Raw genomic sequence first — 21,240 nt, 5'->3', positions numbered from 1 at the left:
CAGAAAGGTGTGATTCAGACAAGGCAGCGCTGGTGTGAACTGGCATTATTGTATCCCACCACTCTGGTAGAGAAACGCTCACACTCAGGGGCACTTACTGTAACCATGTCTGATACTCACCTAACTCGCCCTGATCCCGTGGGGATTTCAGCTGTATTTGACAGGAAGTGAAATGGATTTTCATTCACCCATACAGACACTTCCAGCAGTTTAACCAGCTTCATTTCCAAAGTAGTTTTAGGGCATGGGATCTCAGACACAGTTTGGGGAGATAGGGAAGGGGAGGGGAGCGGAGCTGTGGTGGCTGAGGAGCCCAGAGGTGAGAGCCCCAATAAAAAAGATGGTGCAGGTACCTGGGTGCCCTGTCCAACATAGCTGGCAGGTGCTTATCAGAGCCCAGCTTTCTTGAGAGGAATTTAGGGCTGTTCCTGCGCCCTGGGGTGGGCCAGCACACTCCGTGCTCAAAGCACAGCAAATGGGAATAATCTGCCTAAAGCACTTAAGGTTTCTTCATGTTGTTACTGCTCTGATACCGAGCAGAGATTTACGAGGTACTCCAAGGTGGTGATTGAATATATCTGTGCTTCAGGTCCTAATCATGTAAGCAGGAATTAAAAAGGGGTTTTTTTAGAGGAATGCCAGCTCCCCAGCATTTGCCACAGTTGTTGGGGATTCTACCAAAGCCCACAGCAGAGCTGCGTTTATTTCATTTGTTTCCATATCCAAATCTACTTAGGGAAGGGAATTAGTTAGATTAAGTATTTATAAAAGAGAAACTGGAGAAAAGATGTGCAAGTTCCCCACCCCCAGAAAGATACTGCATTGGCTGTAAAAAGAGTTCCCAGGGTATTCCATGTTTTGCTCCCCTGTGTCATTCCTGCTCTGTGCAGAAAGAATCTTTTCTGTGTATATGTCAGGAGGGTGACAAGCCAAAACTGCCATCAGTGCCTATGGGGAGAGAGAGGGGACTGGTCAGCACATCCCAGCATGGGGAATCCCAGTGAATGGGATCAGGTTGAAGATAGGAACCACTTTCTCTACCTACTAGCAGGAGTGAGGCTTTATTGCTCATTGATGAATACCCTGAGCTAGAGCAGTTTGTAACCCATGAGGAAGGCACTACCTTTGCTGCCTCTGTTTGCTGTTTTGTGTAAAGTGAGTGGGTGACTTAGAGTGCCCACAGAAGCCCTCCAGATGTGGGATTCCCCTGTGGGTCACTCAAATGTGACTTCTGTTTCTTTCCAATTTTGGTGGGATTTTCCTTGTGGAATCAGAGCTCAGGTTTAAGGTCAGAGCTCTCCTTCAAATCGTGTTCATGTTGTTGGCTTTCCCAGGGCAGCTCTCCTTCCCTTTGGAAAGGAGAGAGCCTGAACTTTGCTGTCCTGCCAGGGCCAGAAAACACGTGGGGTGATTGCCAAAGACAGGTGACACTGTCCCCTCTCCCAGCACGTCCCATCCATCCCCCTGCCCCTGGAACAGAAGGAGATGGGAGTGGGGAGCAACAGAGCATGAACCCCTTGCTAGGAGCCCCCCAGAGGCATGACAGAAGCTTTGAGACGTGGGCTGTACCACTGCTGTGTTGTCCCTTCTCACAGAGCAGATCCCCAGCCCTGCTGCCACTGTTGCATCTTGGCAAAGGGGAGCTCTTTTTAGATCTGTGAGCTGGGAATTCCCTTTCTAGAGGTGCTCTTGACTTCCAGTTCAAAACACTTCAGAGCACATTTCCCATTGCCATTTCTCTGCATCTTGCCACCAAGAGCAGCAGCTTTCATATAGGTATGAGTTGGATTTGGGTTTCGCTAAAGGCCGTGGGGAGACATCCTATTCCTTCCTGTCATTCCTTGTATACTTTGAAGAGCTGTGCTAATTGTTCCCTTTGAAGAGTCAAACCCCTGAACTTCTGAAGCTCCACTTCCCTGCCAAAAACACTGCCAGATCTGTCTCTTAAGCTTTCCTGACCACAGATTGCTAGAGCAGGTACTCATGTTCCATGGTAAGTCATTCAGGCACTACAAAACTCCAGAATGTGGGTGTGGAGGCCAGTTTCTAGGTGCAATTTAGAGGTCACCCTGGGTGGTAACTGCTGCATAACCCCATACGGAGTGTAGGCACTGCCTGGCTCTCTGGGTGATCCCAGAATTGGCTCCAAGCTTGTGCCTACAGCTCAGTACAAACTTGGAGCCAAACTAGAAGTCCAGCAAACTGGAGGAGTTTCAGGCAAGGTCCCTGCTTGGCCTCGCTGAGCAATAAAGTTCTTTCAGCTTTTCTTGTGCTCCACAGGCTCTTAAGCTGGAACCAAAATCCAGGAGCAAAGGAGGAACGGTGTTTGGGTCCCACAGGAGGGGGTCTGAGCAGCCCCAAAAAGCAGAGTTGCTGTGTTGTCTCAGTGCTGTGCTGGCAGCCACTGCTGGGCTCTGCAGAGAGTTTTCACAAGGTCCCTGCATGTGGCACTGACTCACTGCAGCCACAGCCCCTGGAGCATTAACAGCTGGAGCAGTTTCCAGCCCAGAGTTTTCCAAATTATGAATGTTCATGAAAGGAGAAACAACGCTGAAAGTTTTTAAGGATTTGGTTTTGTAAAAGACGTCTGGGTTGGAGGTTTGTGTTACCTTGTAAGCATCTGTGTCTTTCGTGTGCTGATATTTCAGTGCATCACCTGGCTCCGTCTGTGTGTTTGGAGTTCTCTCCCATATGCCTTTGCTCTTGTCCCTTTTTTACTGAGCTTTCAGCTTTCCTGAAGGAAAAACGGTTCCTAGCCTTTGCAAGCACCCTTAAATGTCCCCCGCCTCCCAGCTGCTCCGTTCTCTTTTGGCTCTGCTTTAGGAATGTTTTGGAGGAGCTAGGAGATGGGATCTTGTAGGAGTTACAGGCACATAAGCTCTGTGCACAGAAGGAAGAAACAAATCCCAACTTTCATCAAGGTCCTAAAAAAATCCCAAGCAACTTCCATCACACCAGTGACACTGCCTCTTCTCTCATGCCTGTTCCTGAGAATGATCAAGTGCCATAAGAAACCAGTTCTTTGAAAGGCAGACTGTGGTAATGTACTGGGATTTTTTTGTGCCGAGCACAACTCCGGCCGTGACGTCGCCTCTGTGGTCTCAGCACTGGTGACATGCAGGTCATTGACTGCAGCCATAATCCACTATGTGCCAGCCAAAATCCCAGCCTGGCAGCAACCCCCCTGCTTTCCGTCATGGAGGCCCAAGGATGGAAGGAACCAAACCTGCTGCGTTTGATTTACGGAGCTGGTCATTAACGGAGCCCAGCTCTGGTGATTAACGCAGCGCTGGTGCGGGGCCCGATACAAATAAAAGGTCTTTGCAGTTATAGTGAGATATCCCTGCGTGGCAGCTCCGGGTATAAACTCAGCTGTCACTGTGTGCTTAGCTATGGGAAATGGAGCAAAGCAGGGCTGAACTCATTGCATCCCACCTCAGCTGCATCTCACAAATAACAGCCTTGAACACCCTCATCAGCAAGTCCATTTCCTGTGGCTGCTGGCAGCAGTTCCCAGGCCAGGTGTCCTCTGCACAGAGAGGAGAGCCAGTGGTGACATGGCACAGTGGGGAACAGTTGTGAAGTATTCATGTAGCCTGTTGATGGGAATGCTGATGGTGACAAGGCCATAACGGGTGTCTTGCACTTTGTGTTCCTGCCAGGGGAGGGGAGCTCTGTGGGGGGAGGCTGCGGTGTGCTGGAAACTGAGGCATCGTGTTACCAAAGCCTTGTGTGATGTGCAACAGGGTTTGGAGCACCCAGGAAGCCATGGCAAGGGAAGAGCGAGGCTGGATAGTACCTGGTGATGTTCCCTCCAGCCTCACAGTATGCCTAGTGGGAAATGGGAGGCTGAAGGCAGCGCTCATGTAAGAGAGACCTGACAAGGGGGGTGACAGTCTTGTTGCTTTGTCCCTCATGTTTGCAGGTGACATCCCTCAGACCTCCCTGACTCAGAGACTTCTTCTAGTGTCTGTCCAGATTTTTCTGATGTTTTCTTGGGGTTTGGGGTAGATGTGAGGCACAGGAAGTTAATTTTTCAGCTGAATTTACAGCACAGAGCCTGACATCTTCCACACCATTTTCCTCTTGGAGTCCCTTGCAGACTGAAGAGCCCTCTCTGAAAGGCTGGATGCTTTGGCACTGCTTCTGTTAGATAGAGCTAGAGGTTTGCTGCTGATAATCCTGCCACAAATTCAGAATTAATCACAGCATAATGGAATCTGGTAGTGCTGGTTGTTAATTCTCTATTGAGTCTGCATTCCTGTGTTTGTTCTCATTTGTTCTGATCAGGGCCATTGTCTCTAATATTGCTGCATAAAGGGTAAGAAATAAATCAGCGGTGTTTAGCTTTCCTAACCATCTGCTCTGGCTCCCATCCCAAACTCAGTTTTTAAGTTGGGCACAGTTTGTGTGATTTTGCCTTGTGACAGAGAACGTCTCTTGGGAGAGGAGGAAAAAGTGACTCCTTATCTCACCCCAGGGATGGATCACTCCAGGGATACTGCACTTGAACTCACCAGGTTTTTGTTGTCATGCCCGTGATTAGGCTGGGCTTAGGCAGAGATGCCGAAAGGAGCTTGTTTCTCTCTGGTATAATGGGATTAATGCTTTTGACAGCAATGTGGGTCCTTGGAGGTGTGAAGCACTTGGTTTGGCCATGGAGCTTGTGTGCTTGGGTGGCATTCGGTCCCAACAAGGTCAGTCTCCAACCTGTGTACACTGTGATGCACCCCTTGGGTTGTTACTGAACCTTCCTGTGGAGCGCAGCCAGTTGGTTTTAAGAGGTGTTGTTAATGCGGTGAAATTCAGGGCATTTGGGAGCTGCTGCATCGTCACAGATGGGACATAGATCTTGTAAACTATAAATTTTTAAAAATTATTTAGCATCTCCGTTGCTGTGTGGGCCATGTGGCAGTGAGTATGGGATAATTCCGCAGCTTTCATTAGAGCACACATCAAACATTTAAAGTCCACGGGTGGTGTTTTCAGGAACTATTATAATAATTAGGAAAGGAGAATGGGTTTAATAAGAGTTGTAAACAGTGATCAGCAGCCAGACCCCATCCCTCCCCGCAGACCCATCTGCACGGCACATCTGGGCACATGGAACAGGGAGCAGCATGTTCCATCCCACCTGCCCTGACTCTGAAGGAAGGTGGGGGGGGGGTGGGTCTGGGGTCACTCTGGGATACAGCAGTGACAAACTTGAGGAGAAAAATCTGTAAAACACACAGAAAAGCTCAGCCATACCCTTCCTGTAGACACTTGTGCTCAGTCTCTCAACAGCTGTCGCTGGGTGCTCAGGGCTCACAGAGTCCTGTGGGCCCTGGGCTGTGCTGGGTGGGCACAAAAGGATGTCCCCACCAGTAAGGACCTGGGGCCAGGTCTGGCAGCCAGTGGGATGAAGCATGGCCCCACCCTTCTCAGGGACCTGGACACAGCATGCCTGAGCCAGGCTCTAGCAGTCAGGCCCTGCTGTCCCTCTGGAGCCCAGCAGATAGAGGTCCACAGGTTTTTTGGTGCATTTCAGCTGTCAAGATGAGACACGAGAGGTAAAATCATGAACTCTTACTAAGAAGTCATAATGGGCACTCGAATCTGCTTAATCACGCCGTAATCCCTGGAAGCAACTCCTTGCAGTGGGGTCCCTTGTGATCTGGAGGGAAGCTCCGACAGCTGGAAACCCAGTCAGGCTATGTTGATTGTGAGCATCTTCTAAGTGATGGGAAGTCCCAAATTGTACGCAGTGGAGGAATATTCTGGAAAGCAGGTTCCCATGACTGAAGTTTTATATTCCATGTGCAACAGCCCTAGTCAGGATTGCTTCCTGTCCCTATGGGGCAGTTTGGGGTGCTTGTGCTCAACCACTCTGGTCTCCATTCCCTCTTGCTCTCTGCAGACCTTTAGAATTCCCTGGGGACAGGCTGTGGCTTTGTTGAAGGTGGTGGAGGTCCTTGTGTAAGATACCGTGGAAGGGAAGGATTGTTCCAGTGCAGCAGCAAAGAAGCTGTTGAATAATTAGCTGCTTGCTGCAGCTGCATTGTGTGCTGCCAGGTGGTAAATGGGCAGTGCTCAAGTCAGCAGATCTGTTATGTCATTGCATGTTCCGTGTGAGTTCAGGCTCTTGAGAAAGCAGCCAAGGTGCAGGCCTGGGAGCCACAGGCTGGCTTCGAGCACTTCTGCACTGGATAGCCCCCACCTAGGAAAGGCCCTGGTTCAGGTGGTGCTTCCAGCTGAGCTGTCCTTTCCCTCCCTGAGCACTTTATTCCTTGGCCCAGGTACACAGAAACACAGCTGTGGTGACTTGCCAGTCACCCAGCCACCTTCCAGACAGGCCACCAGCCAGGTCTCAGCAGGGAGCTCTGCTGGAGCCACGGGTGGCTGTCACCGTGCTCTGCCACATCCCAAGGTGGGCTGCCAGGCAGGGGTCACCGTGGGATGGGGGGAAGGCACCCCCTCTTTGGCTTTGAGCTGAGGGCTCCTCACGGGGCGTGGCAGCCAGGCTCCAGATCCGAGGAAGCAGTATGGTCTCGCCTGCCCCACGGAGGGCGAGCCCCCCCATGGGGGCAGACACCCGTGGCTGGTATCCCCTCCGTGTGCGCCCCCACAGCCAGCCCAGCTCTCCAGCCTGGCATGGGGCAGCTCCTGTCCACTGACCTAAATTGAGGCTGAGCAAAGAGAGCAAGCAGCTGCCCCACTGCTGCTGCTCTGTTTTCAGCACGGCTCGAGCCTCCCTAATCCCCTCGGATTTTGTATCTACCAAAACAGCTTGGGCCCATCAGTAAATTGCAGCGGCATATGGTCCAGGTTTATGAGTAATCTGGCACACGCTGAAGGCAAGGAGGACGTCATCCTTCAGCAAATACAGAAAATATTGGGGGGGAGGTTATGACTGTATTTAATATAGTTGATGAGAAAGCTGTGAGAAATGTTTACCTTTGAAGCCAGTCCTGTTTCAACTTCAGCTGCTGGGAGAAGCCGCTGTGTAACAGAAAACAAATAGAAGGAACAGGGGAGCCTCTTTGGTCCCACGAAGGTTTTGTCACTTAAACTGATCCCATGGGGGTGGGTGGGGTTGGAGGGGAAAGCAGGCAGCCGGTGCCACCAGCCACCCTGTATACAACCAGTGCCACAAGTGGAATAGTCCTCATCACCTCCCTGCAGGTAAAGTTCGTCTAGCTGGTGTATATGTCAGAGGCATAGCTTCATTCCTGAAGAGAAGAGGGAAGTGCAGTTTTAGCAGCTCTGGGAGGAGGAGCCTGCTCATGGACAACTGGGTGGGCCTGGCCTTCTTGTAGTGGCAGTGCATGTCCCAGCATGGTTTCCAGATGTTCTCTGAGGACACAAGAGACACCTCCCAGTGTCAAGTGTACCCAGTATTGGCTTCATCAGGGCAATTCACCTGAGGAATGTCCAGGTCCTGGTTGAGGAACCCTTTGTGCAGTCCCGTCCTGGCAGGAAGGTGAAGCTGTGGATGTTTTGAGCTGCACCAAGCAGCATGATGGCTCTTCTCCAAGGGCTGGGGACATCCCTGGGCTCAGCTGACATCCCCAGAGACGTCTGTGAGGACTGGGACATCTCTGAGAGCAGGAGGACATGGAGATTGGAAGGGACTGTGTCGGGTACAGCGCAGCAGCAGCACTGTGAGAGCTTTTCCTTGGCCCCGAGTGCTCTCTGTGGCTCAGACAGGCAATGCTGCTTCTCCCTCCAGCTGGGATGTGAGCTAACAGTTTCTGTTCTCTCCTCCCCGCTCAGCTGCTGTGGGCTCTGGAGCCCCATTCCGCAGAGGGCTTGAACTTCCTTTTGCTCTTCCCAAAATCCATGTTTCCTCAGTGTGTTTGGAAGCCCAGCTACAGGAACCTCACTCTCTCACAGCCTCCCTACACTGTGTAATGCTTTGGCAACACTAAATGTTTTCTTTGGTTGCATAGACATGGCTGTGACATTCAAGGGGGAATCATCTCCAAGAGGAATTGCATGTGGCCTGGTCGGCAGCATGGGGAAGGAGAATAAAGCTGGCTCTGAATGCCACTCTTCTCTTGCTGCCAAGTGCCACTTGGAAACACCCCAAACTTCAAGGAAGGTTTTGCCTCTTTAATCCAAGAAAAGGCCTCAAACAGCTCACAAATAACTTAAACCTTGGGCTTTCAAAATTTTAAACAGAGCCTTGTGGGACCGTATTTGTTCAAATCTGAAATATCTTGGTGGCTCAGATTTTTAGCCCTTTGCTGCAAGCTTTGAAGCAACACAGTGTGCAGTTTAAAAGAAACTTTGCTTTTTAAGTGGGAGCTGATTTTTTAAGGCTGGGAATTGTGTGTTTTCTGCCTTTGTTTTGCATAGTCCAATTTTGCATTCTGGAAACTAAAGGAAATATCTCGTGTAAAAGGGTGGGGTGCAGACCATGTGATCTAAGCAGCAAGCTGGAGCTGGGTGCATTGTTCCAGTGGGCGTGGTGTCTTTTGTGGGACCATGCTGAGACATTCTGCTGCTGCAGGGGCAAATTGCTGGAGCCAGGAGCTGAAGTTTCCTGCAGTCCCTGGAAATCCAAGAGCATCAGCTCACAGTGCTTATTTTAAGTGTGTGTTGACAGGATCTTCACGTGCTCCGTTGCTTTGGTGCTGGTGGGGTTCGTGTGCTCGGATGGATCAGGGACAAGTCCCCCACGCCCCTCCAGGTCGCCCTGGTACAGCAAAGGCCCTTGTTGTCTCTGCCCTGCTCGGTGCCAGGGACAAGGGCATCTCAGGGTCCCATGTCAGTCCGTGCCTGGGAATGCTGAGCTGCATGCTGTGCCTGGAAAACAGGCCCCACGGTGTCCCCTCGTGCTGCCGCTGTCACGAGAGAGGGCACGGCTCCCAAGAGGCACCCGCTGGGATTTTTCAAAGCAGTTTGGGGAAGGGCTGAGCCTCAGGTGTGCGGCAGAGCTGTGGTCTGCAGTTGTCCCTGCAATTCTCCTCTGCTTTCATGTGGGTGGGACAAAACCAGGTGATCTTTCTAGTTGTGGTGACAGGACATCTCAGGTGTTTCCTCTTCAGGATGTAGCAGTGAGTGGTGGTGACTCAGAGTCTGCATTTGTAGCCGTGCACAGGCAGTGACCTGGTGTCTGCTGCTGCAGGACACGTGCTAGGCCCTGAGAGCCGAAGGAGTTAAACTGCTGCCAAATAGGCCTCTTCATGCTAATAAAGTACCTTGGAGCTGGTCCAGCAGGCAGACACCTGGGTATTAACCAAGCATCTGACACCCCTAGAGAACCAGAGCCTTGATGAGCTTTGTACACTCTCAGAAATCTCAGAGAAGAAAGGAGGCTTTCCATGGAAAATGGGTTTTCAGGGCCAGCTGAAGGACATGACGTTCAAGATCATTGCTTTAAAATAATTTCAGCTGCAGTTAATGTGAAGCAAAGAAGAAAAGAAAACCCAAGACAGTGAAAGGATAATTAATTCTGAGTTGGAGCTGCAATTTGGAAGGGCTGTATTGTGAAGTGACCCTTTTCCAAATGATACCTGCACTGGCTCTTTTTGGAGAGCCCTTTGCAGTGAAGTGTTGTCTAGTTTTACTTTTACACTGTACGTTTATTCTCCCCTGGTGTTAGGGAGTGACCTTGAGTTCAGCCTTGCAGAGAAGGGCCCACTGTAGTGAGGAGGTTCTGCAGGGAGCCCTGGCTCAGCCTGGGCTGAGCAGAGCCCTCTGGAGCCAGCTCCCCTTTCCGTGCCATGGCAGGATGGTGCCTGGCTGTCCCCTGGGCTTATGGCACCCTGCCATCCGTCCTGCTTTGTTCCTGTCTTCTCCCTAACCACCACAGCATGCACCCTTAGCAAGAGAAGCCCTGGAGAACCCCCTTTAGGACCAGGGAGTATCCCTTTGGAGGGGCACAGTGTCCCTACTCCCAGGGTCTCACCCCCCAGTGCTCTAAGGCTACTTGGGTCGGTGGATCACCCTATCTGGCTCCAACCTCCTCTCGCTGGTGCCTCTCCTCCATTCCTAGCACGTGTTTACTGAATTTCTCCAGAAGCTGAGAGATGCTTTTTATGAGGAGCTGTTCCAGGGACCGAAGCCTGTACAGAATATGATGTTTATTACTGCCATTCCAATGTAATTTGAAAAATATTTATTTCTGGCCTACTTGCTCTTCTTCAGCTTACAGAGAAACCAAAAAAAAACATAGAGGCCAGAGCTCTAATGAGATTCACATTTTGGACATCAGATCAGTACAATAATGCATTTCACACTGTTGTTTCCTAATTTGCCTAATCAAATAAAAGGAGATGAAGCATCACAGAGCCCAACCTCCCCGTTCCAACAAGGCAGCACTGAACCCATCACTTGGCGCTCAGATTAATTTTCCCCACACAGGTTGGCCAAAGCACATAATTTAATCAGTGTCTTGCAGCTCTGTCAGTACTCACCATCTATCCCAGGGGCTGGCAATCCCAGGCAGCTGTCCCGAGGAACCACAGGCTGCATGGATAGCCTGGAGAGGTTTGGGGAAAGAGGGGAAGGTGTCTCGGGCCACTGGAGCCCGCGCTGTCCCGGCAGGTATTGAGCAGTCAGGTTCCATGCTGTGCTAAATCTCAGGGAAATCCTTGCTCCAGTGCCACAGGTGGAGCAGATGGGTCTCCCTGGGCCCTCAGGAGATTCTCCAGGGAAGTGAGGGCTGTTTTTGGAGCTTGGGCAGGTGCTCGGGGCCAAAGTGGGGCTTGAGTTAATGCTAAAACCAGTGGTGTGGTCAGGGAGGCATTTCTCTGAGACTTAGTCATGTCTTGTTACATCCCGAAAAGGGCAGGACTCGTGCTCCAGGTAAATCCATGTCCCTGAAGGCAGCTTAAGAAGCAGTATGCTGTTTGGAACAAGTTTTCCTAAGTGTCCTGCTGAGCAGTGCTGCTGGGGGCTTTTTAGGTACTGCCTGATTCACCACCCAGAACAAAGCAGTTGCACTTAGAGAACCTGAATGCTGAGGCCTGGGACCCCTCTCCTCGCTGTGGAGCGGACCTGGGAACCCCACAAATGCTGCAGGATTGGTGCCATTGCAGATGATTTTCTCCTACAATGTGTGAATTTAGCAGAATTTGAGATTGTGCTTTTAAAGGAGAACCAATCAATGGGATGGGTTTGGGGTTTTGTTATGATTCACTGGGAGTCAGGAATGGCATTTCGGTGCTGGTGACATCAGAGCAGACCTAAAAAAGGTACTAAAACCCCCCTAAGTATAAAACCATGTTTGAGTTCTTTTTCTCAGGAGATCTGTCCGGGGCTCGGCTGTGCTGTAGAGTACACCCAGCTTTGCAGGTGGGGTTTTTGTCTCAGAAGGTGGCTTGTGAGGATGGTTGTGGTTTGTTGCAGAGGGCCCCTGGTGCATCCCAGAGCTCCCCAGAAGGCAGCAGCAGCCCCAGGCCCCAGCTGAGCAGTCCTGTGCATTCCCATTTGGGAAATTAGGTTCATTTACAAAATCGGGCAGAGCAAGCAAATGAAAAAAAGATTAGTGTGAATTAAATAATACAATTCTGGTGCAAACATGGAAATCAAATTTTACTTTTCCATGGGCTGTGGAGCCACCCTTGTAGCACAGGAAGAACCATTGTGAGTTCCCTGCCAAAACCCAAAAAAGTTATCAAGTAAAGGCAATTTCTTGCATCCAGAGTCCCTCGTTATATTAAAAAAAGTATTGCAGCACAAAATTTACAAGTGCATCACAGGACCCAATTGCACTGTTAAACAGATGGCACCTACACAAGACCCAGGAATATATAACAATTTTAATTGAGCCAATGCGAAAGAGATTTGTGAAGTAAAATAGGACATGCCAGGTCTAATAAGGCCCTCCCTAGAAATTGTGATGGTAATTTTTTAAGGGCACAAGAGGTACTCAGAAGCTGCTCTTTAGCAGATGAAGCAGTGCCTTGCCTTGCTCACTGCAGCCTCTGAAGTTTCTGCTCAGCACACTGCCCCTGCTGTGGCTTTTCCTGGGAGTGCTGTGCCGGCCCCCTTGGCCACGTGAGGCTGTTTGCCTGCTCGGGTGCAGCTCCCTGGGCCTGAGCCCTGGCTCTGGGTGAGGACAGCAGCCAAGCCCCTCGCTCTGGCACGCGGGAAGGGCACGGTGCTCTGGCCGCACCTGAGTTGGTGTCTGCAGGTGAACTGTCACCCGTGCCCTTCCTGCTGCCGTGCCCGTTTTGGATACCCAGCAGCCCACAGAGGGAGGTCAGAGATGGGTCCTGCCTGCCAGCACCGCAGAGCTGAGCTGCCAAATTTCCCCTCAGTGGCTCCTTTGGTGAAGGAGGGGATTCCCTAAGCTGAACTGCAAAGGCAGATGGTGCTGGTGCCTTTGCTGCTTCCCAGTGAACTAAGGCGAACCCCTGTCCTGCAGCAGAGCAGGGTTCCTGTAATGATGAGGCACCACTCAATGACAGAGAATGGAATGGGGATTTCTCCCTCATTGGTAGCACTGGGTTTCTTTCACCTTTCCCTGCAGTCTGAATTGTGACCAATAAAAAAGCCACTTCTTCCACAGCTGGAAAGGGAGATTTGGTCTGAAATTACATAATATAGAATTCCCAAGTTCCTCCTACATGTGCAGGAGAAGCAGCAGAAAGGAAAAACAAATCCTCCCCTACTTAGCACTTTGACCTTTGTTTTTTCCCTGGAGTATGTCAGTATGATTTGCACCATGAGGACATGGTAAGGTGACAACAATGACTAGGGCAGTCTGTGTCCTGGGAGTTTGTGAGAATCCCAGGAAAGAGATGCAAACCCATGATGACCTGCATGAGGTGCCATTGCTGAGAGGAGTCAAAGATAACTTCATCTTTGCCACTAAACCCCAGCACCTCCAGGAGTGGGAAGGCACCTGTGTGGGAGCATTCCAGAGTGATGAGGCTGAGTCAAGTGTGTAAAACAAACTGCAGCATGGGAAATGCAGAGCTGTGGTGTCACCTTAGGGATGATGAGAAGAAGAGGGATGCAGCTCAGAAATTTCCTGCAGGAAAATCCCCAAAAGGAATTAGTACCAGTCAGGCAGGACTGTCCTGCAGTGCCTAAGGCTCGGGATGAGCCTGCATCTCAGCACTCAGAATTCCCTTCCATTTTGCCTTGGATCAGTCTGACCCAGCTCCCCAGAGTTACACACAGCAGGTTCATGCCTGATGAATGCTGTAGTTCTTGTTAAATCAAAAAACTGAAAGGGAACATGGCAAAATTAATTTTTAGTTCATATTAACTCCAGCTAATTCCTTTCTGCTCTTATGAAAATGTATAAAAATCAACATAGCCTTGTTATACTGAGGATCTTGTTCCCGTGAGTTCTCCCTTGCCTCGCTGGTTAGAGGAGGCCTTTGGGGTTGCTTGGTGGCATTGCTGGGCTCTTTGTACACAGCTCTGTAGAGTTCTCTGAGGCGTCCTGAGCACTCCTGCCAAGGAAGTCTCATTTGTGTCATCTGAATCAGTGGATTTTATATCACCCTATGCCTCTTGCCCCCCAAATTATTTCTGATGGACATTTCCACACTGTGTAATAAGGAAACTCTCAGGTATTATCTGCAGCAAAATGCCAAGTGTAACATGCTGTGATATTGTGCCAGTTAGACTGGAAAATCCATGTAGGGACCCGAAATGCAGTTTAGCTTGGGATCAGCCTTTCTGTGAAGAACTGCTTCTTTTCAGTGGGCACAGCCAGAAAGGACAAATAATGATCAGTGGATTTCTACTTCAGTGTCTCGGTTGGTTACAAATATTCTTTGAGAGGCAGCAGATAAAACATGAGGGGAAAACCTTCTTCATCTGCATGTTGTCTTGTTACACAGTGTAGCTCAGAACACGAGCCAGCGCTCCAGTGATACCTTGGAATGTGTTGTGTGTACATGGAAAAGGAAGGCAAAGTGAGAGGGAGCTGACTGTTTTAACCTAGCATCTGGTGAGCTCAGTGCTTCCAGCTGTGCAGCCTCAGCACCTTGAGGAGCACTGCAGGACCTCACCCGTGTCCTGGCACACCTGCCCAGCGCTCGCTCTTGGTCCTGCCTTGGGCTGGAGACTGCACAGAGATTTAGTCAGGTGCTTCAGCTCAGCCAAGGGCTTGCTGGTTGGGCTCTGTGGGTCAGACATCCCCAGCCCAGGGCCAGTGCCACCCACGCCGTGGTTCTGCAGCGAACAGGGCGTCGCTGCGGGCACTTAGTGGTTCTGGTGGCGTGGCTGGTGCTCCACAAGGCACGAGCAGCATCCCTGTGGAGCTGGAAGGGTTCTCGCCGGCCCCGGGTGGCCAGGACCCCTGGGTGTGGCTGTGGCAGCTTTCCTGGCCACGCTGTGCAAAGGAAAGTGGGCTGCCTCTGGAAGTCAGTACCATGGGTCACCACGGCGCTGGAAAACGGAGGTCTGAGCTCTGGGAATGATGCAGAGGCTATGGGGGAGTAGAAGACAGAAATAATGACTGAAACTTAGATAATAATTTTATTTATAGTCTAATGTGCGGACATGGCTGTTGCTGATGAGGCTACCAGTGACATAAATAAACTCAAGCAGAAGATGTAAGCGAGTGGATAAATGTAAAGGCATCTTTGGGCAGTGCCACGGATTTGGACATGGACCAAGAGAATTATTTCTGTCCCTTGCGATTCCAATGAAGAGCACAAAGGAGATAATTAGCCCAGGATGCTCCGCATTGCTCTTTCCATCTTGCGCACATTCATGCCCACCAAATGTGAAATGTTCGCCTTTTCCCCTCCAACGTGATGGTTGTTGAACTTATTTTTAGTGTCATTTGATAAGCCTCCCTGCTCGCAGAGAGACATCCCACTGACCCAGCCACTGGTCATTGTCTATACCAGTTCCCATCAAAGCGGGCGCGCTTTGTCAGGTTTCGACTCGAATATCCATTCTGCCTCTGAAGTACAGTATCGAAAGTGACTGGATCATTTGAGCCTTTTTCTTCAGCTGCTCCCTCCTTCCTCCCCCACAGTGTTTCCGCTCACGCTAACATAATTTGGCATCGTCGACGTGACACGACACTGGTTTTTCTAAAAAATTATAATACATACATTGTCGATGTTTGGTGATGGCCGGCGCTCCCATAAATTTAATTTCCGAATTGATGGAAAGGGGTCCTTCCCACTCGGAATCGTACCCAACGCTCGGCGCCCCCTCCGCCGCTGAGGAACGCACATACAGTAATAGGTCATTCAATGTCAAAAGGCATAAAAAAGATGAGCAAAATCTTCACAGGCTGCTGCTTGCTGTTGCCTTTAATTATATTAATTAAACTTTGAAATTCTCATGCAAAGAGGGTTGCTGGCTTGTGACGCTGAAGAGCCCTTGGAGATTTGCGGGGGGAAAAAACCCTGAGATACCAGCGTAGTGGCTACTGCTTTTTTTAATCTAAAAAAAAAATACACAAGCCTACGACTGCTAGGTATGTTTATAGATGATGATGTTTTATGCGCTACTGAACTGTGAATGCAGGAAAGGGGAAAAAACCACCAGCCACAGTGTCAAGGTCTTGAAGCATCAGTCCCTCCAATTCGGCTCGAGATCTCTGCTTACAGGCTGTCTTCGCGCGGAATAACGCTCTAGTAATTCCTTCCTGTCCCGGGTGCATAATGAAAGAAAGGTGTCTTCAAAAACTAAAGGGCAAAGTCTTGCTCGCTACCGATACCTCGAGGCATCCTGTCTACATTTTGTCATGCATGTGCACTTTTCAGTGCTAGAGTGACAAGATTTCCAGTCAGAAGGTTCCCGTAAGGCACGACGGAGGGAGCTGGCAAGGGTTGGGGATCTGACATGGCTCTGAGGCACTTGGCTCTGCGCCTGCTTAGCCTGGTGGGAATTGTTATCCTGTGCCCGTGGCGAGTAGTCCCTGTGTAAATACCACGTGCCTCCGCCGCAGCTGAGGAACGCTACGTCGCCACTAAAAGCACATTGCGTCCTGAGAATCTGTAGTCCTTAAAAAAACAGCAAATAACAAAAAATAGAAAAGCATTCTCATCTTTGGTGTCTGTGCTGTCCCTTCGGTGTCACACAGAGCCAGGCACACGTGGCAGTGCTGCTCTCTGGGGCACGGGCAGAGCACCAGTGCGGAGTTGGAACACGGGCTCCCGGAGCAGGGATGCAGGAACCTGTGGAGCTTGGGCTGCAAGATGGTCCAAAGGGATGCGAGGAAGGGCTCGGTGTTCTCAGCTGGGCAGGACAGTGGCAGTGTGGCTGTCTCTCCTCCTGGTATCCGCTGCTTCTCCTCTACTGAGAGGGAACTCGGGTGAAGTTGATACAGCGGCCCTGAGGGAAGAGAGAAGCTGTTACTAGTGGAGTAGCAGACAGATAGAGGTTGCTGGATGCTAGAAGGAGGCTGTAATTGAAATTCAGATGTTTGGGAAAATAACAAACCCATGAAAAACCTTTTAAGAATTAATGGAAATTACCCAGAGTGAGGCACCACATTTGCCTTACAAATGCAGGCTCTAGGCAAGCACGAGGACACGGGCGACACATTCTGACACTCCCAGGCCTTCTGTGAGCATAATTCACAAATTCTGTCAAGCTGCAGTGAGCAAACCCAAACCATCTGACCGTGGGGAGAGAAGAGCATGGGAAAGGCAGATCCTGCCCCCGAATCTCCCCTGAGCCAGGTCCTCACGCAGTGAACGTGGATAGATGTGACTGTTAGTTAGCAGAGCTGCTGCTGATCTGAAACTGCATTTTGTTAGCAATAACCCTAGCTCTGCACCTACAGACCCTGTACTTAGGTCTGTAAATTGTTGTGCACGGAAGGAAAAGGGGTTTCTTGTGATGCCATATCCTTAAAGGGGTCCGGGTGGATCCTGACAGCTTTCAGTGTAGCTGAAATGAAACAAATCCAACAGTGAAATCTGCAACCTTTTTTATTCACTTGCAGCTCTTTTAAAGGCCTAAACTCTCACAGGGTCATGGGGTGTTGGAGTAGGGTGTGCTGCCTCAAAGCAGCTCTCTGGCACAGCAGCAATTCCTTCCCTTTGGTCACGGGCATCTGTCAAGGATAGTGCCTCGTGAACAGTGCTGGCTTTGGAGCAGGCAGCACTGCTTGTGCTCTGAATCCTTATTTATTTCTGCTTTAAGAGATGCACTGCTGGAGGGAGATTACTGCTCTCTGCTCAAACCTGGGAGATTACGGAACTGCCACGTTAAATTGGGCGGGGTTTCATATTCCTGTCATTCATTTAGTTTGATCTCCAGTTTTTCTGAGTATCAAGGAGGGTGATGGCACACGGTTATCTGGCATGACTCAAGCGGGTCTTGGCTGGCACGAGAGGGGCAGTGTTCTCATCAAGGGGTTTCCTGATGTTTCAATTCTGTTTCTGTCAGCTGTTTAAGAAATATAGAACGGGTGAAAAGGTGGGGACAGGAACTGTAGGAACTTCTGGCTGCCACCTTCTGTATTATAAATGTAGAAGAGATGCAGAGAGATAAGTCATGGAATCCTTTAGGCTGGAAAAGTTCTCAAGATCATGTAGTCCAACCATTCTTTCATCACTGGCGAGGCCACCACCGTGTCCCCAAGTGCCATATCCACATGGCTTTTCTGCCAGGATGAGTGCTTCTAGGCAGAGCAGGGAGAGAGGAGAACCTTAAACAAGCACTGCCCTTTCTGGTTCCCCACTCGTCTCCCACATCTCTGCCCTCACCTTCTTTATTCCATGACTCATGGAGAAGCGGGGAGAGAAAGAATTTGTGTGGTCAGGCAGACTGTTGCCCGTGTCACTGGCAAAACACTCTGAGCTGGGGAATCTCAGAGCCCCAAGAAACACCAGCTCTCCAAACACTGTCAGCATCAGACATGTTACATGTAATAACAAACAGACGGTCAGTGTAAGTGGGAAGTTCAACCATTTGCATTCTAGATGGGCAGACTGAGGCAGGCAGGAAATGAAAGGCTGATGTTCCCTTGTTAGGGGTTTATCACTTCAGATCAGAATGAGCTGCAGGTTTTCATTACTAGAAACTCCGTGATGCGACCAACAGCACTGTCTCCTGCAAACTGGTGTGGGGAAAATGCTCTGGACTCATGGAAGTCCTTCCTCGAAAGGCATCCAAAACCTCCCATGCAGCAATATGTGTGTCATCATTGAGACCAGCTTTTAGAAACAGAATATTAAATTCTTCTTCTGATTAAACTGACCTTTACAGAGAGAACTATTTACTTAAGTAGAAGCACTATTTACTAAACATTAGTCTCACAAGTCTGGTTTTGGACTTCCCAATTAAAACATGCGTGTTCCATGTAACCAATTTCACCAGTGCATTCTCATCCTGGTGGCATTGCCAGGATACCCCAGTGTGGGGAGTTACTGTTACACTCGTGTCCCTGTGCTCAATTAAATCATCAATCCAACCAATTTGAGTTCTGACGTACCATGCCTTGTAAATCGCTGGCTCATAAACCTTAACAATACCAACATGTAGTCCGTATGAAATTGCACTAAATTAGTGGTTTAGCACTAGAGTAATTAAAAAATGAGTTATGCATGCATTCTGTGATCTTTGCAGGGAATATAAGATCTGTCTCCATGCACCAGATCCAATAAGAAAAACCTCACCCTTCATGCTCACCAGATGCACCAGAGGTAGTGCAGGGGAAGAATGTGGCAGGTCTCTTAACAGCAAGAAAAAACAGGAAAGAGATCTATGGCAAGGGGATTTACCTAAGAAGGAAGTCTTTTATATGACATCAAAGCCATTTCTTTAGTTGTTGAATTTCTTACTGAATATAAGTTACAGGACAGGGTGGAAATTCTCCCAGGGCAGGGGATCTCAGGGAGTGGGTGCTCACACCAAACCCCAGGTTAGCACCTCACCTGGCAATGCCCAAAACAAGGCACCAGGAGGTGCCTGCAGGAGCAGCTCTCCCCTCGTGTCCCTCTCCAAGTCCGTAAGGCTCTGTGGGCAGTGCTGGGGGCAAGGGGGGAGGAGAGATCACTTTGGGACAGTGTCCCCCTAGGCCTGGAGCTTGGCCACTGACTGAGGCGAGGCAGGAGTGACAAGCACTTTGGGGTGTCTGTGTGTGTGTGAGCAGACACGTGGTGCTGTCCCGCAATCCCAGTGGAATTCTGGGCTCCAGCAGGGGGAGGAGAACATGACACGGGCTCCTCTGGAGCCCTTCCAATGTTCGTCAGGAATTCAGAAAGGGCAGGTGAAGCAGGCTGGATCCGGGATGGGGTGTGACCGCACTGAGCCTCCAGGCTCAGCTGCCCTGCCTAGTCTCTGGTGCTTGTCCTTGCGCGTTTCCTTTAGCATGCTGAGTAGTTGTATCTGTGGGGAAAGTTTCCATGGGTGGCCTTGCTGGTGTGTTCAGCATCTGGCTCAGGACTAAGAACAACTGCTTTTCCTAGAGGAGCACTTGGCAGCGCTGTCCTGTCTGGACGGTCATTGCTCCGTGTGATGCCCAGTGTCCTAAAAGCTTGGCTTCTCCTGGCCTTGGAGGACTGAGATCCCCACTGCCCATTGCTGAGACTCCTGTGCTCCTACCTCAGCTGCAGTGTCCCATGAAGAGCACATGCCCTTTTGGGATTTGGCATTGATCCTGCACTCTGTGATCAGTGCCTGCAGAGCCACGAGGAAGGACAGGCCTTCAGAATAATGTCCCTCCCAAGACACATATTGAACACTGCTGTGTGGTTTCTGTTTCCCCACCCTCACAGCACTACCAGAGCATCTTCCACCTGCCACGGGCACATCCCTTTGAGCACAGCCTGTCCCTGGCAAGTGGTCTGCTCCCAACAGCTCCCCAGGACAGCCTGCCCAGGCTGCTGCTGCAGTGTGGGTCAGCAGGCAAGAACCTGCTTTATCTGATTCTGTTTCTTCTCACATACACCCTGTGGCCCAGCCTGCACTTGGCCTCCCTCTAAGGACCCAAGTTGAGGGCAGTGGGTTCTTCCCTGTAGCCCTTGCACAAACAGACAGGACTGTGTACACCTCTTTCTCTTTGGTAATGCAAGGAAACAGGCCATTTCCTGCTTTCCACACCTCTTCAGAGTCATTACCTCCCCATCTGCTGCTCACAGGGATAAGGCATGGGCACTGGACCTGAGCACTCGTGTATGCAATGGTGACAATAAAAGGGAATTCTCAGGGAGTATTCAAAGTGGGCACTGAGGTGCCAGTGCCTGGCAGTACCTGCCTCAGAGTCCTGTTTCCTTGCTGAACTGATCCTGGCACTTCCCCTGGGCAGTGGGAGCAGAACCAGAGTGCCTGTGCAGGGCCAAACCCTGCTGTCTGACAGGGCCCTCAGTGACCTCCATGTTCCAGAGGTGGCAGAAGCAGCATTACCTACAGCTTGTGTCACCTGGCCCATGCGGGCACTAAAACCTCTCTGGCATTAAATCTGACTGCCTCTTCCTGGCTCCGCTGCCTGGGATGTATTTCAGTTACAACACTCAATCACTCCATAAATACCTGCTGACAAGTGTACAGCTGAAGGGATCTTTGCTTATTTATTTTGTTTAAGACCACTCTTTACTGTGGAGAAGGGCTGCTAACCCACCCCATCCTCTGCAGCTGTGAACAGCCCTTGGGGACTGGATGCTGGCATCATCTCCCTCCCCTTTGCTCTTTGTCCCCCACAATGTGGTAATCCCTCATCCCAGACCCCTGGGAAGCTCAGGTTGTTGTGGGCTGTTGAAACTGGTTTCCCATCCTGCTGACACCAAGCCAAGGGCTGTGCTGCCAGGCTCGGAGCACTCAGACCTCCTCTGTGCCCAGGTGTGCTGCCACCAGCACGTTTGTCTGATGTCAGGCAAACCCATTGCCAGCTCTTCCTGTCACCCATGGCCGAGCCCGCACGCTGCCATTGTGCAGGTGGCACTTGCAGAGGTCCCAGTGGGCACCCCTGAGCCATGGTGTGGGAGCAGGACTTTACCCCGGAGAGCACGACCTGCTGCTGGACAGACTGTTTGTCACACAGTTCATCAGCAGTAACTCCTTACGGGAGTGCTCCTGAACCGCTGTTACTGCTGCAGGCACCAGGATCTGTTCCTGGGGCTCCTTGAGGCAGCTTTTTCCCAGAATTCCTGAACTGCTGGCTGAAACAGCTGAGGTGAGCTCCGAGAACACCCCAGGGTGGCCTCAAAGGCCTCCTAAAGTAACACGACATCATGAAAAGAAACAAACTACAACTGAATGGTGCTATTTGGGCCCTAAAAAGAATTTGGTTTTTCACTTCAACAAATTTTGCCAGCAGCCTCAGTGGAAAGGGATGTTAATTTGTGTGTTTTCCTCAGATTTATGTAATGTAGCCTC

At 50.4% G+C, this 21,240-nt stretch overlaps 1 protein-coding gene and 1 long non-coding RNA gene across 4 annotated transcripts in view; one reads left to right on the top strand and one right to left on the bottom strand.

Moving 5' to 3' along the window:
* The window catches only part of LOC132325946 (uncharacterized), a 227,107-nt gene that overhangs the window by 175,319 nt on the left and 30,548 nt on the right, over positions 1 to 21,240 (top strand). The window lies entirely within an intron of this gene.
* The window catches only part of ANTXR2 (ANTXR cell adhesion molecule 2), a 77,081-nt gene continuing 70,252 nt past the window's right edge, over positions 14,412 to 21,240 (bottom strand). The window contains exon 17 of the mRNA XM_059843475.1: positions 14,412 to 16,248. Within this exon, the coding sequence (XP_059699458.1) occupies positions 16,210 to 16,248 (39 nt within the window). The 3' untranslated portion in view covers positions 14,412 to 16,209. The remainder of the gene's footprint in view (positions 16,249 to 21,240) is intronic.

The sequence above is a fragment of the Haemorhous mexicanus genome, chromosome 4 (genome assembly GCF_027477595.1).
Source record: "Haemorhous mexicanus isolate bHaeMex1 chromosome 4, bHaeMex1.pri, whole genome shotgun sequence".
NCBI lineage: Eukaryota > Metazoa > Chordata > Aves > Passeriformes > Fringillidae > Haemorhous > Haemorhous mexicanus.
Note: the sequence above shows the minus strand (reverse complement) of the source record. Positions and strands in the feature narration are given on the sequence as shown.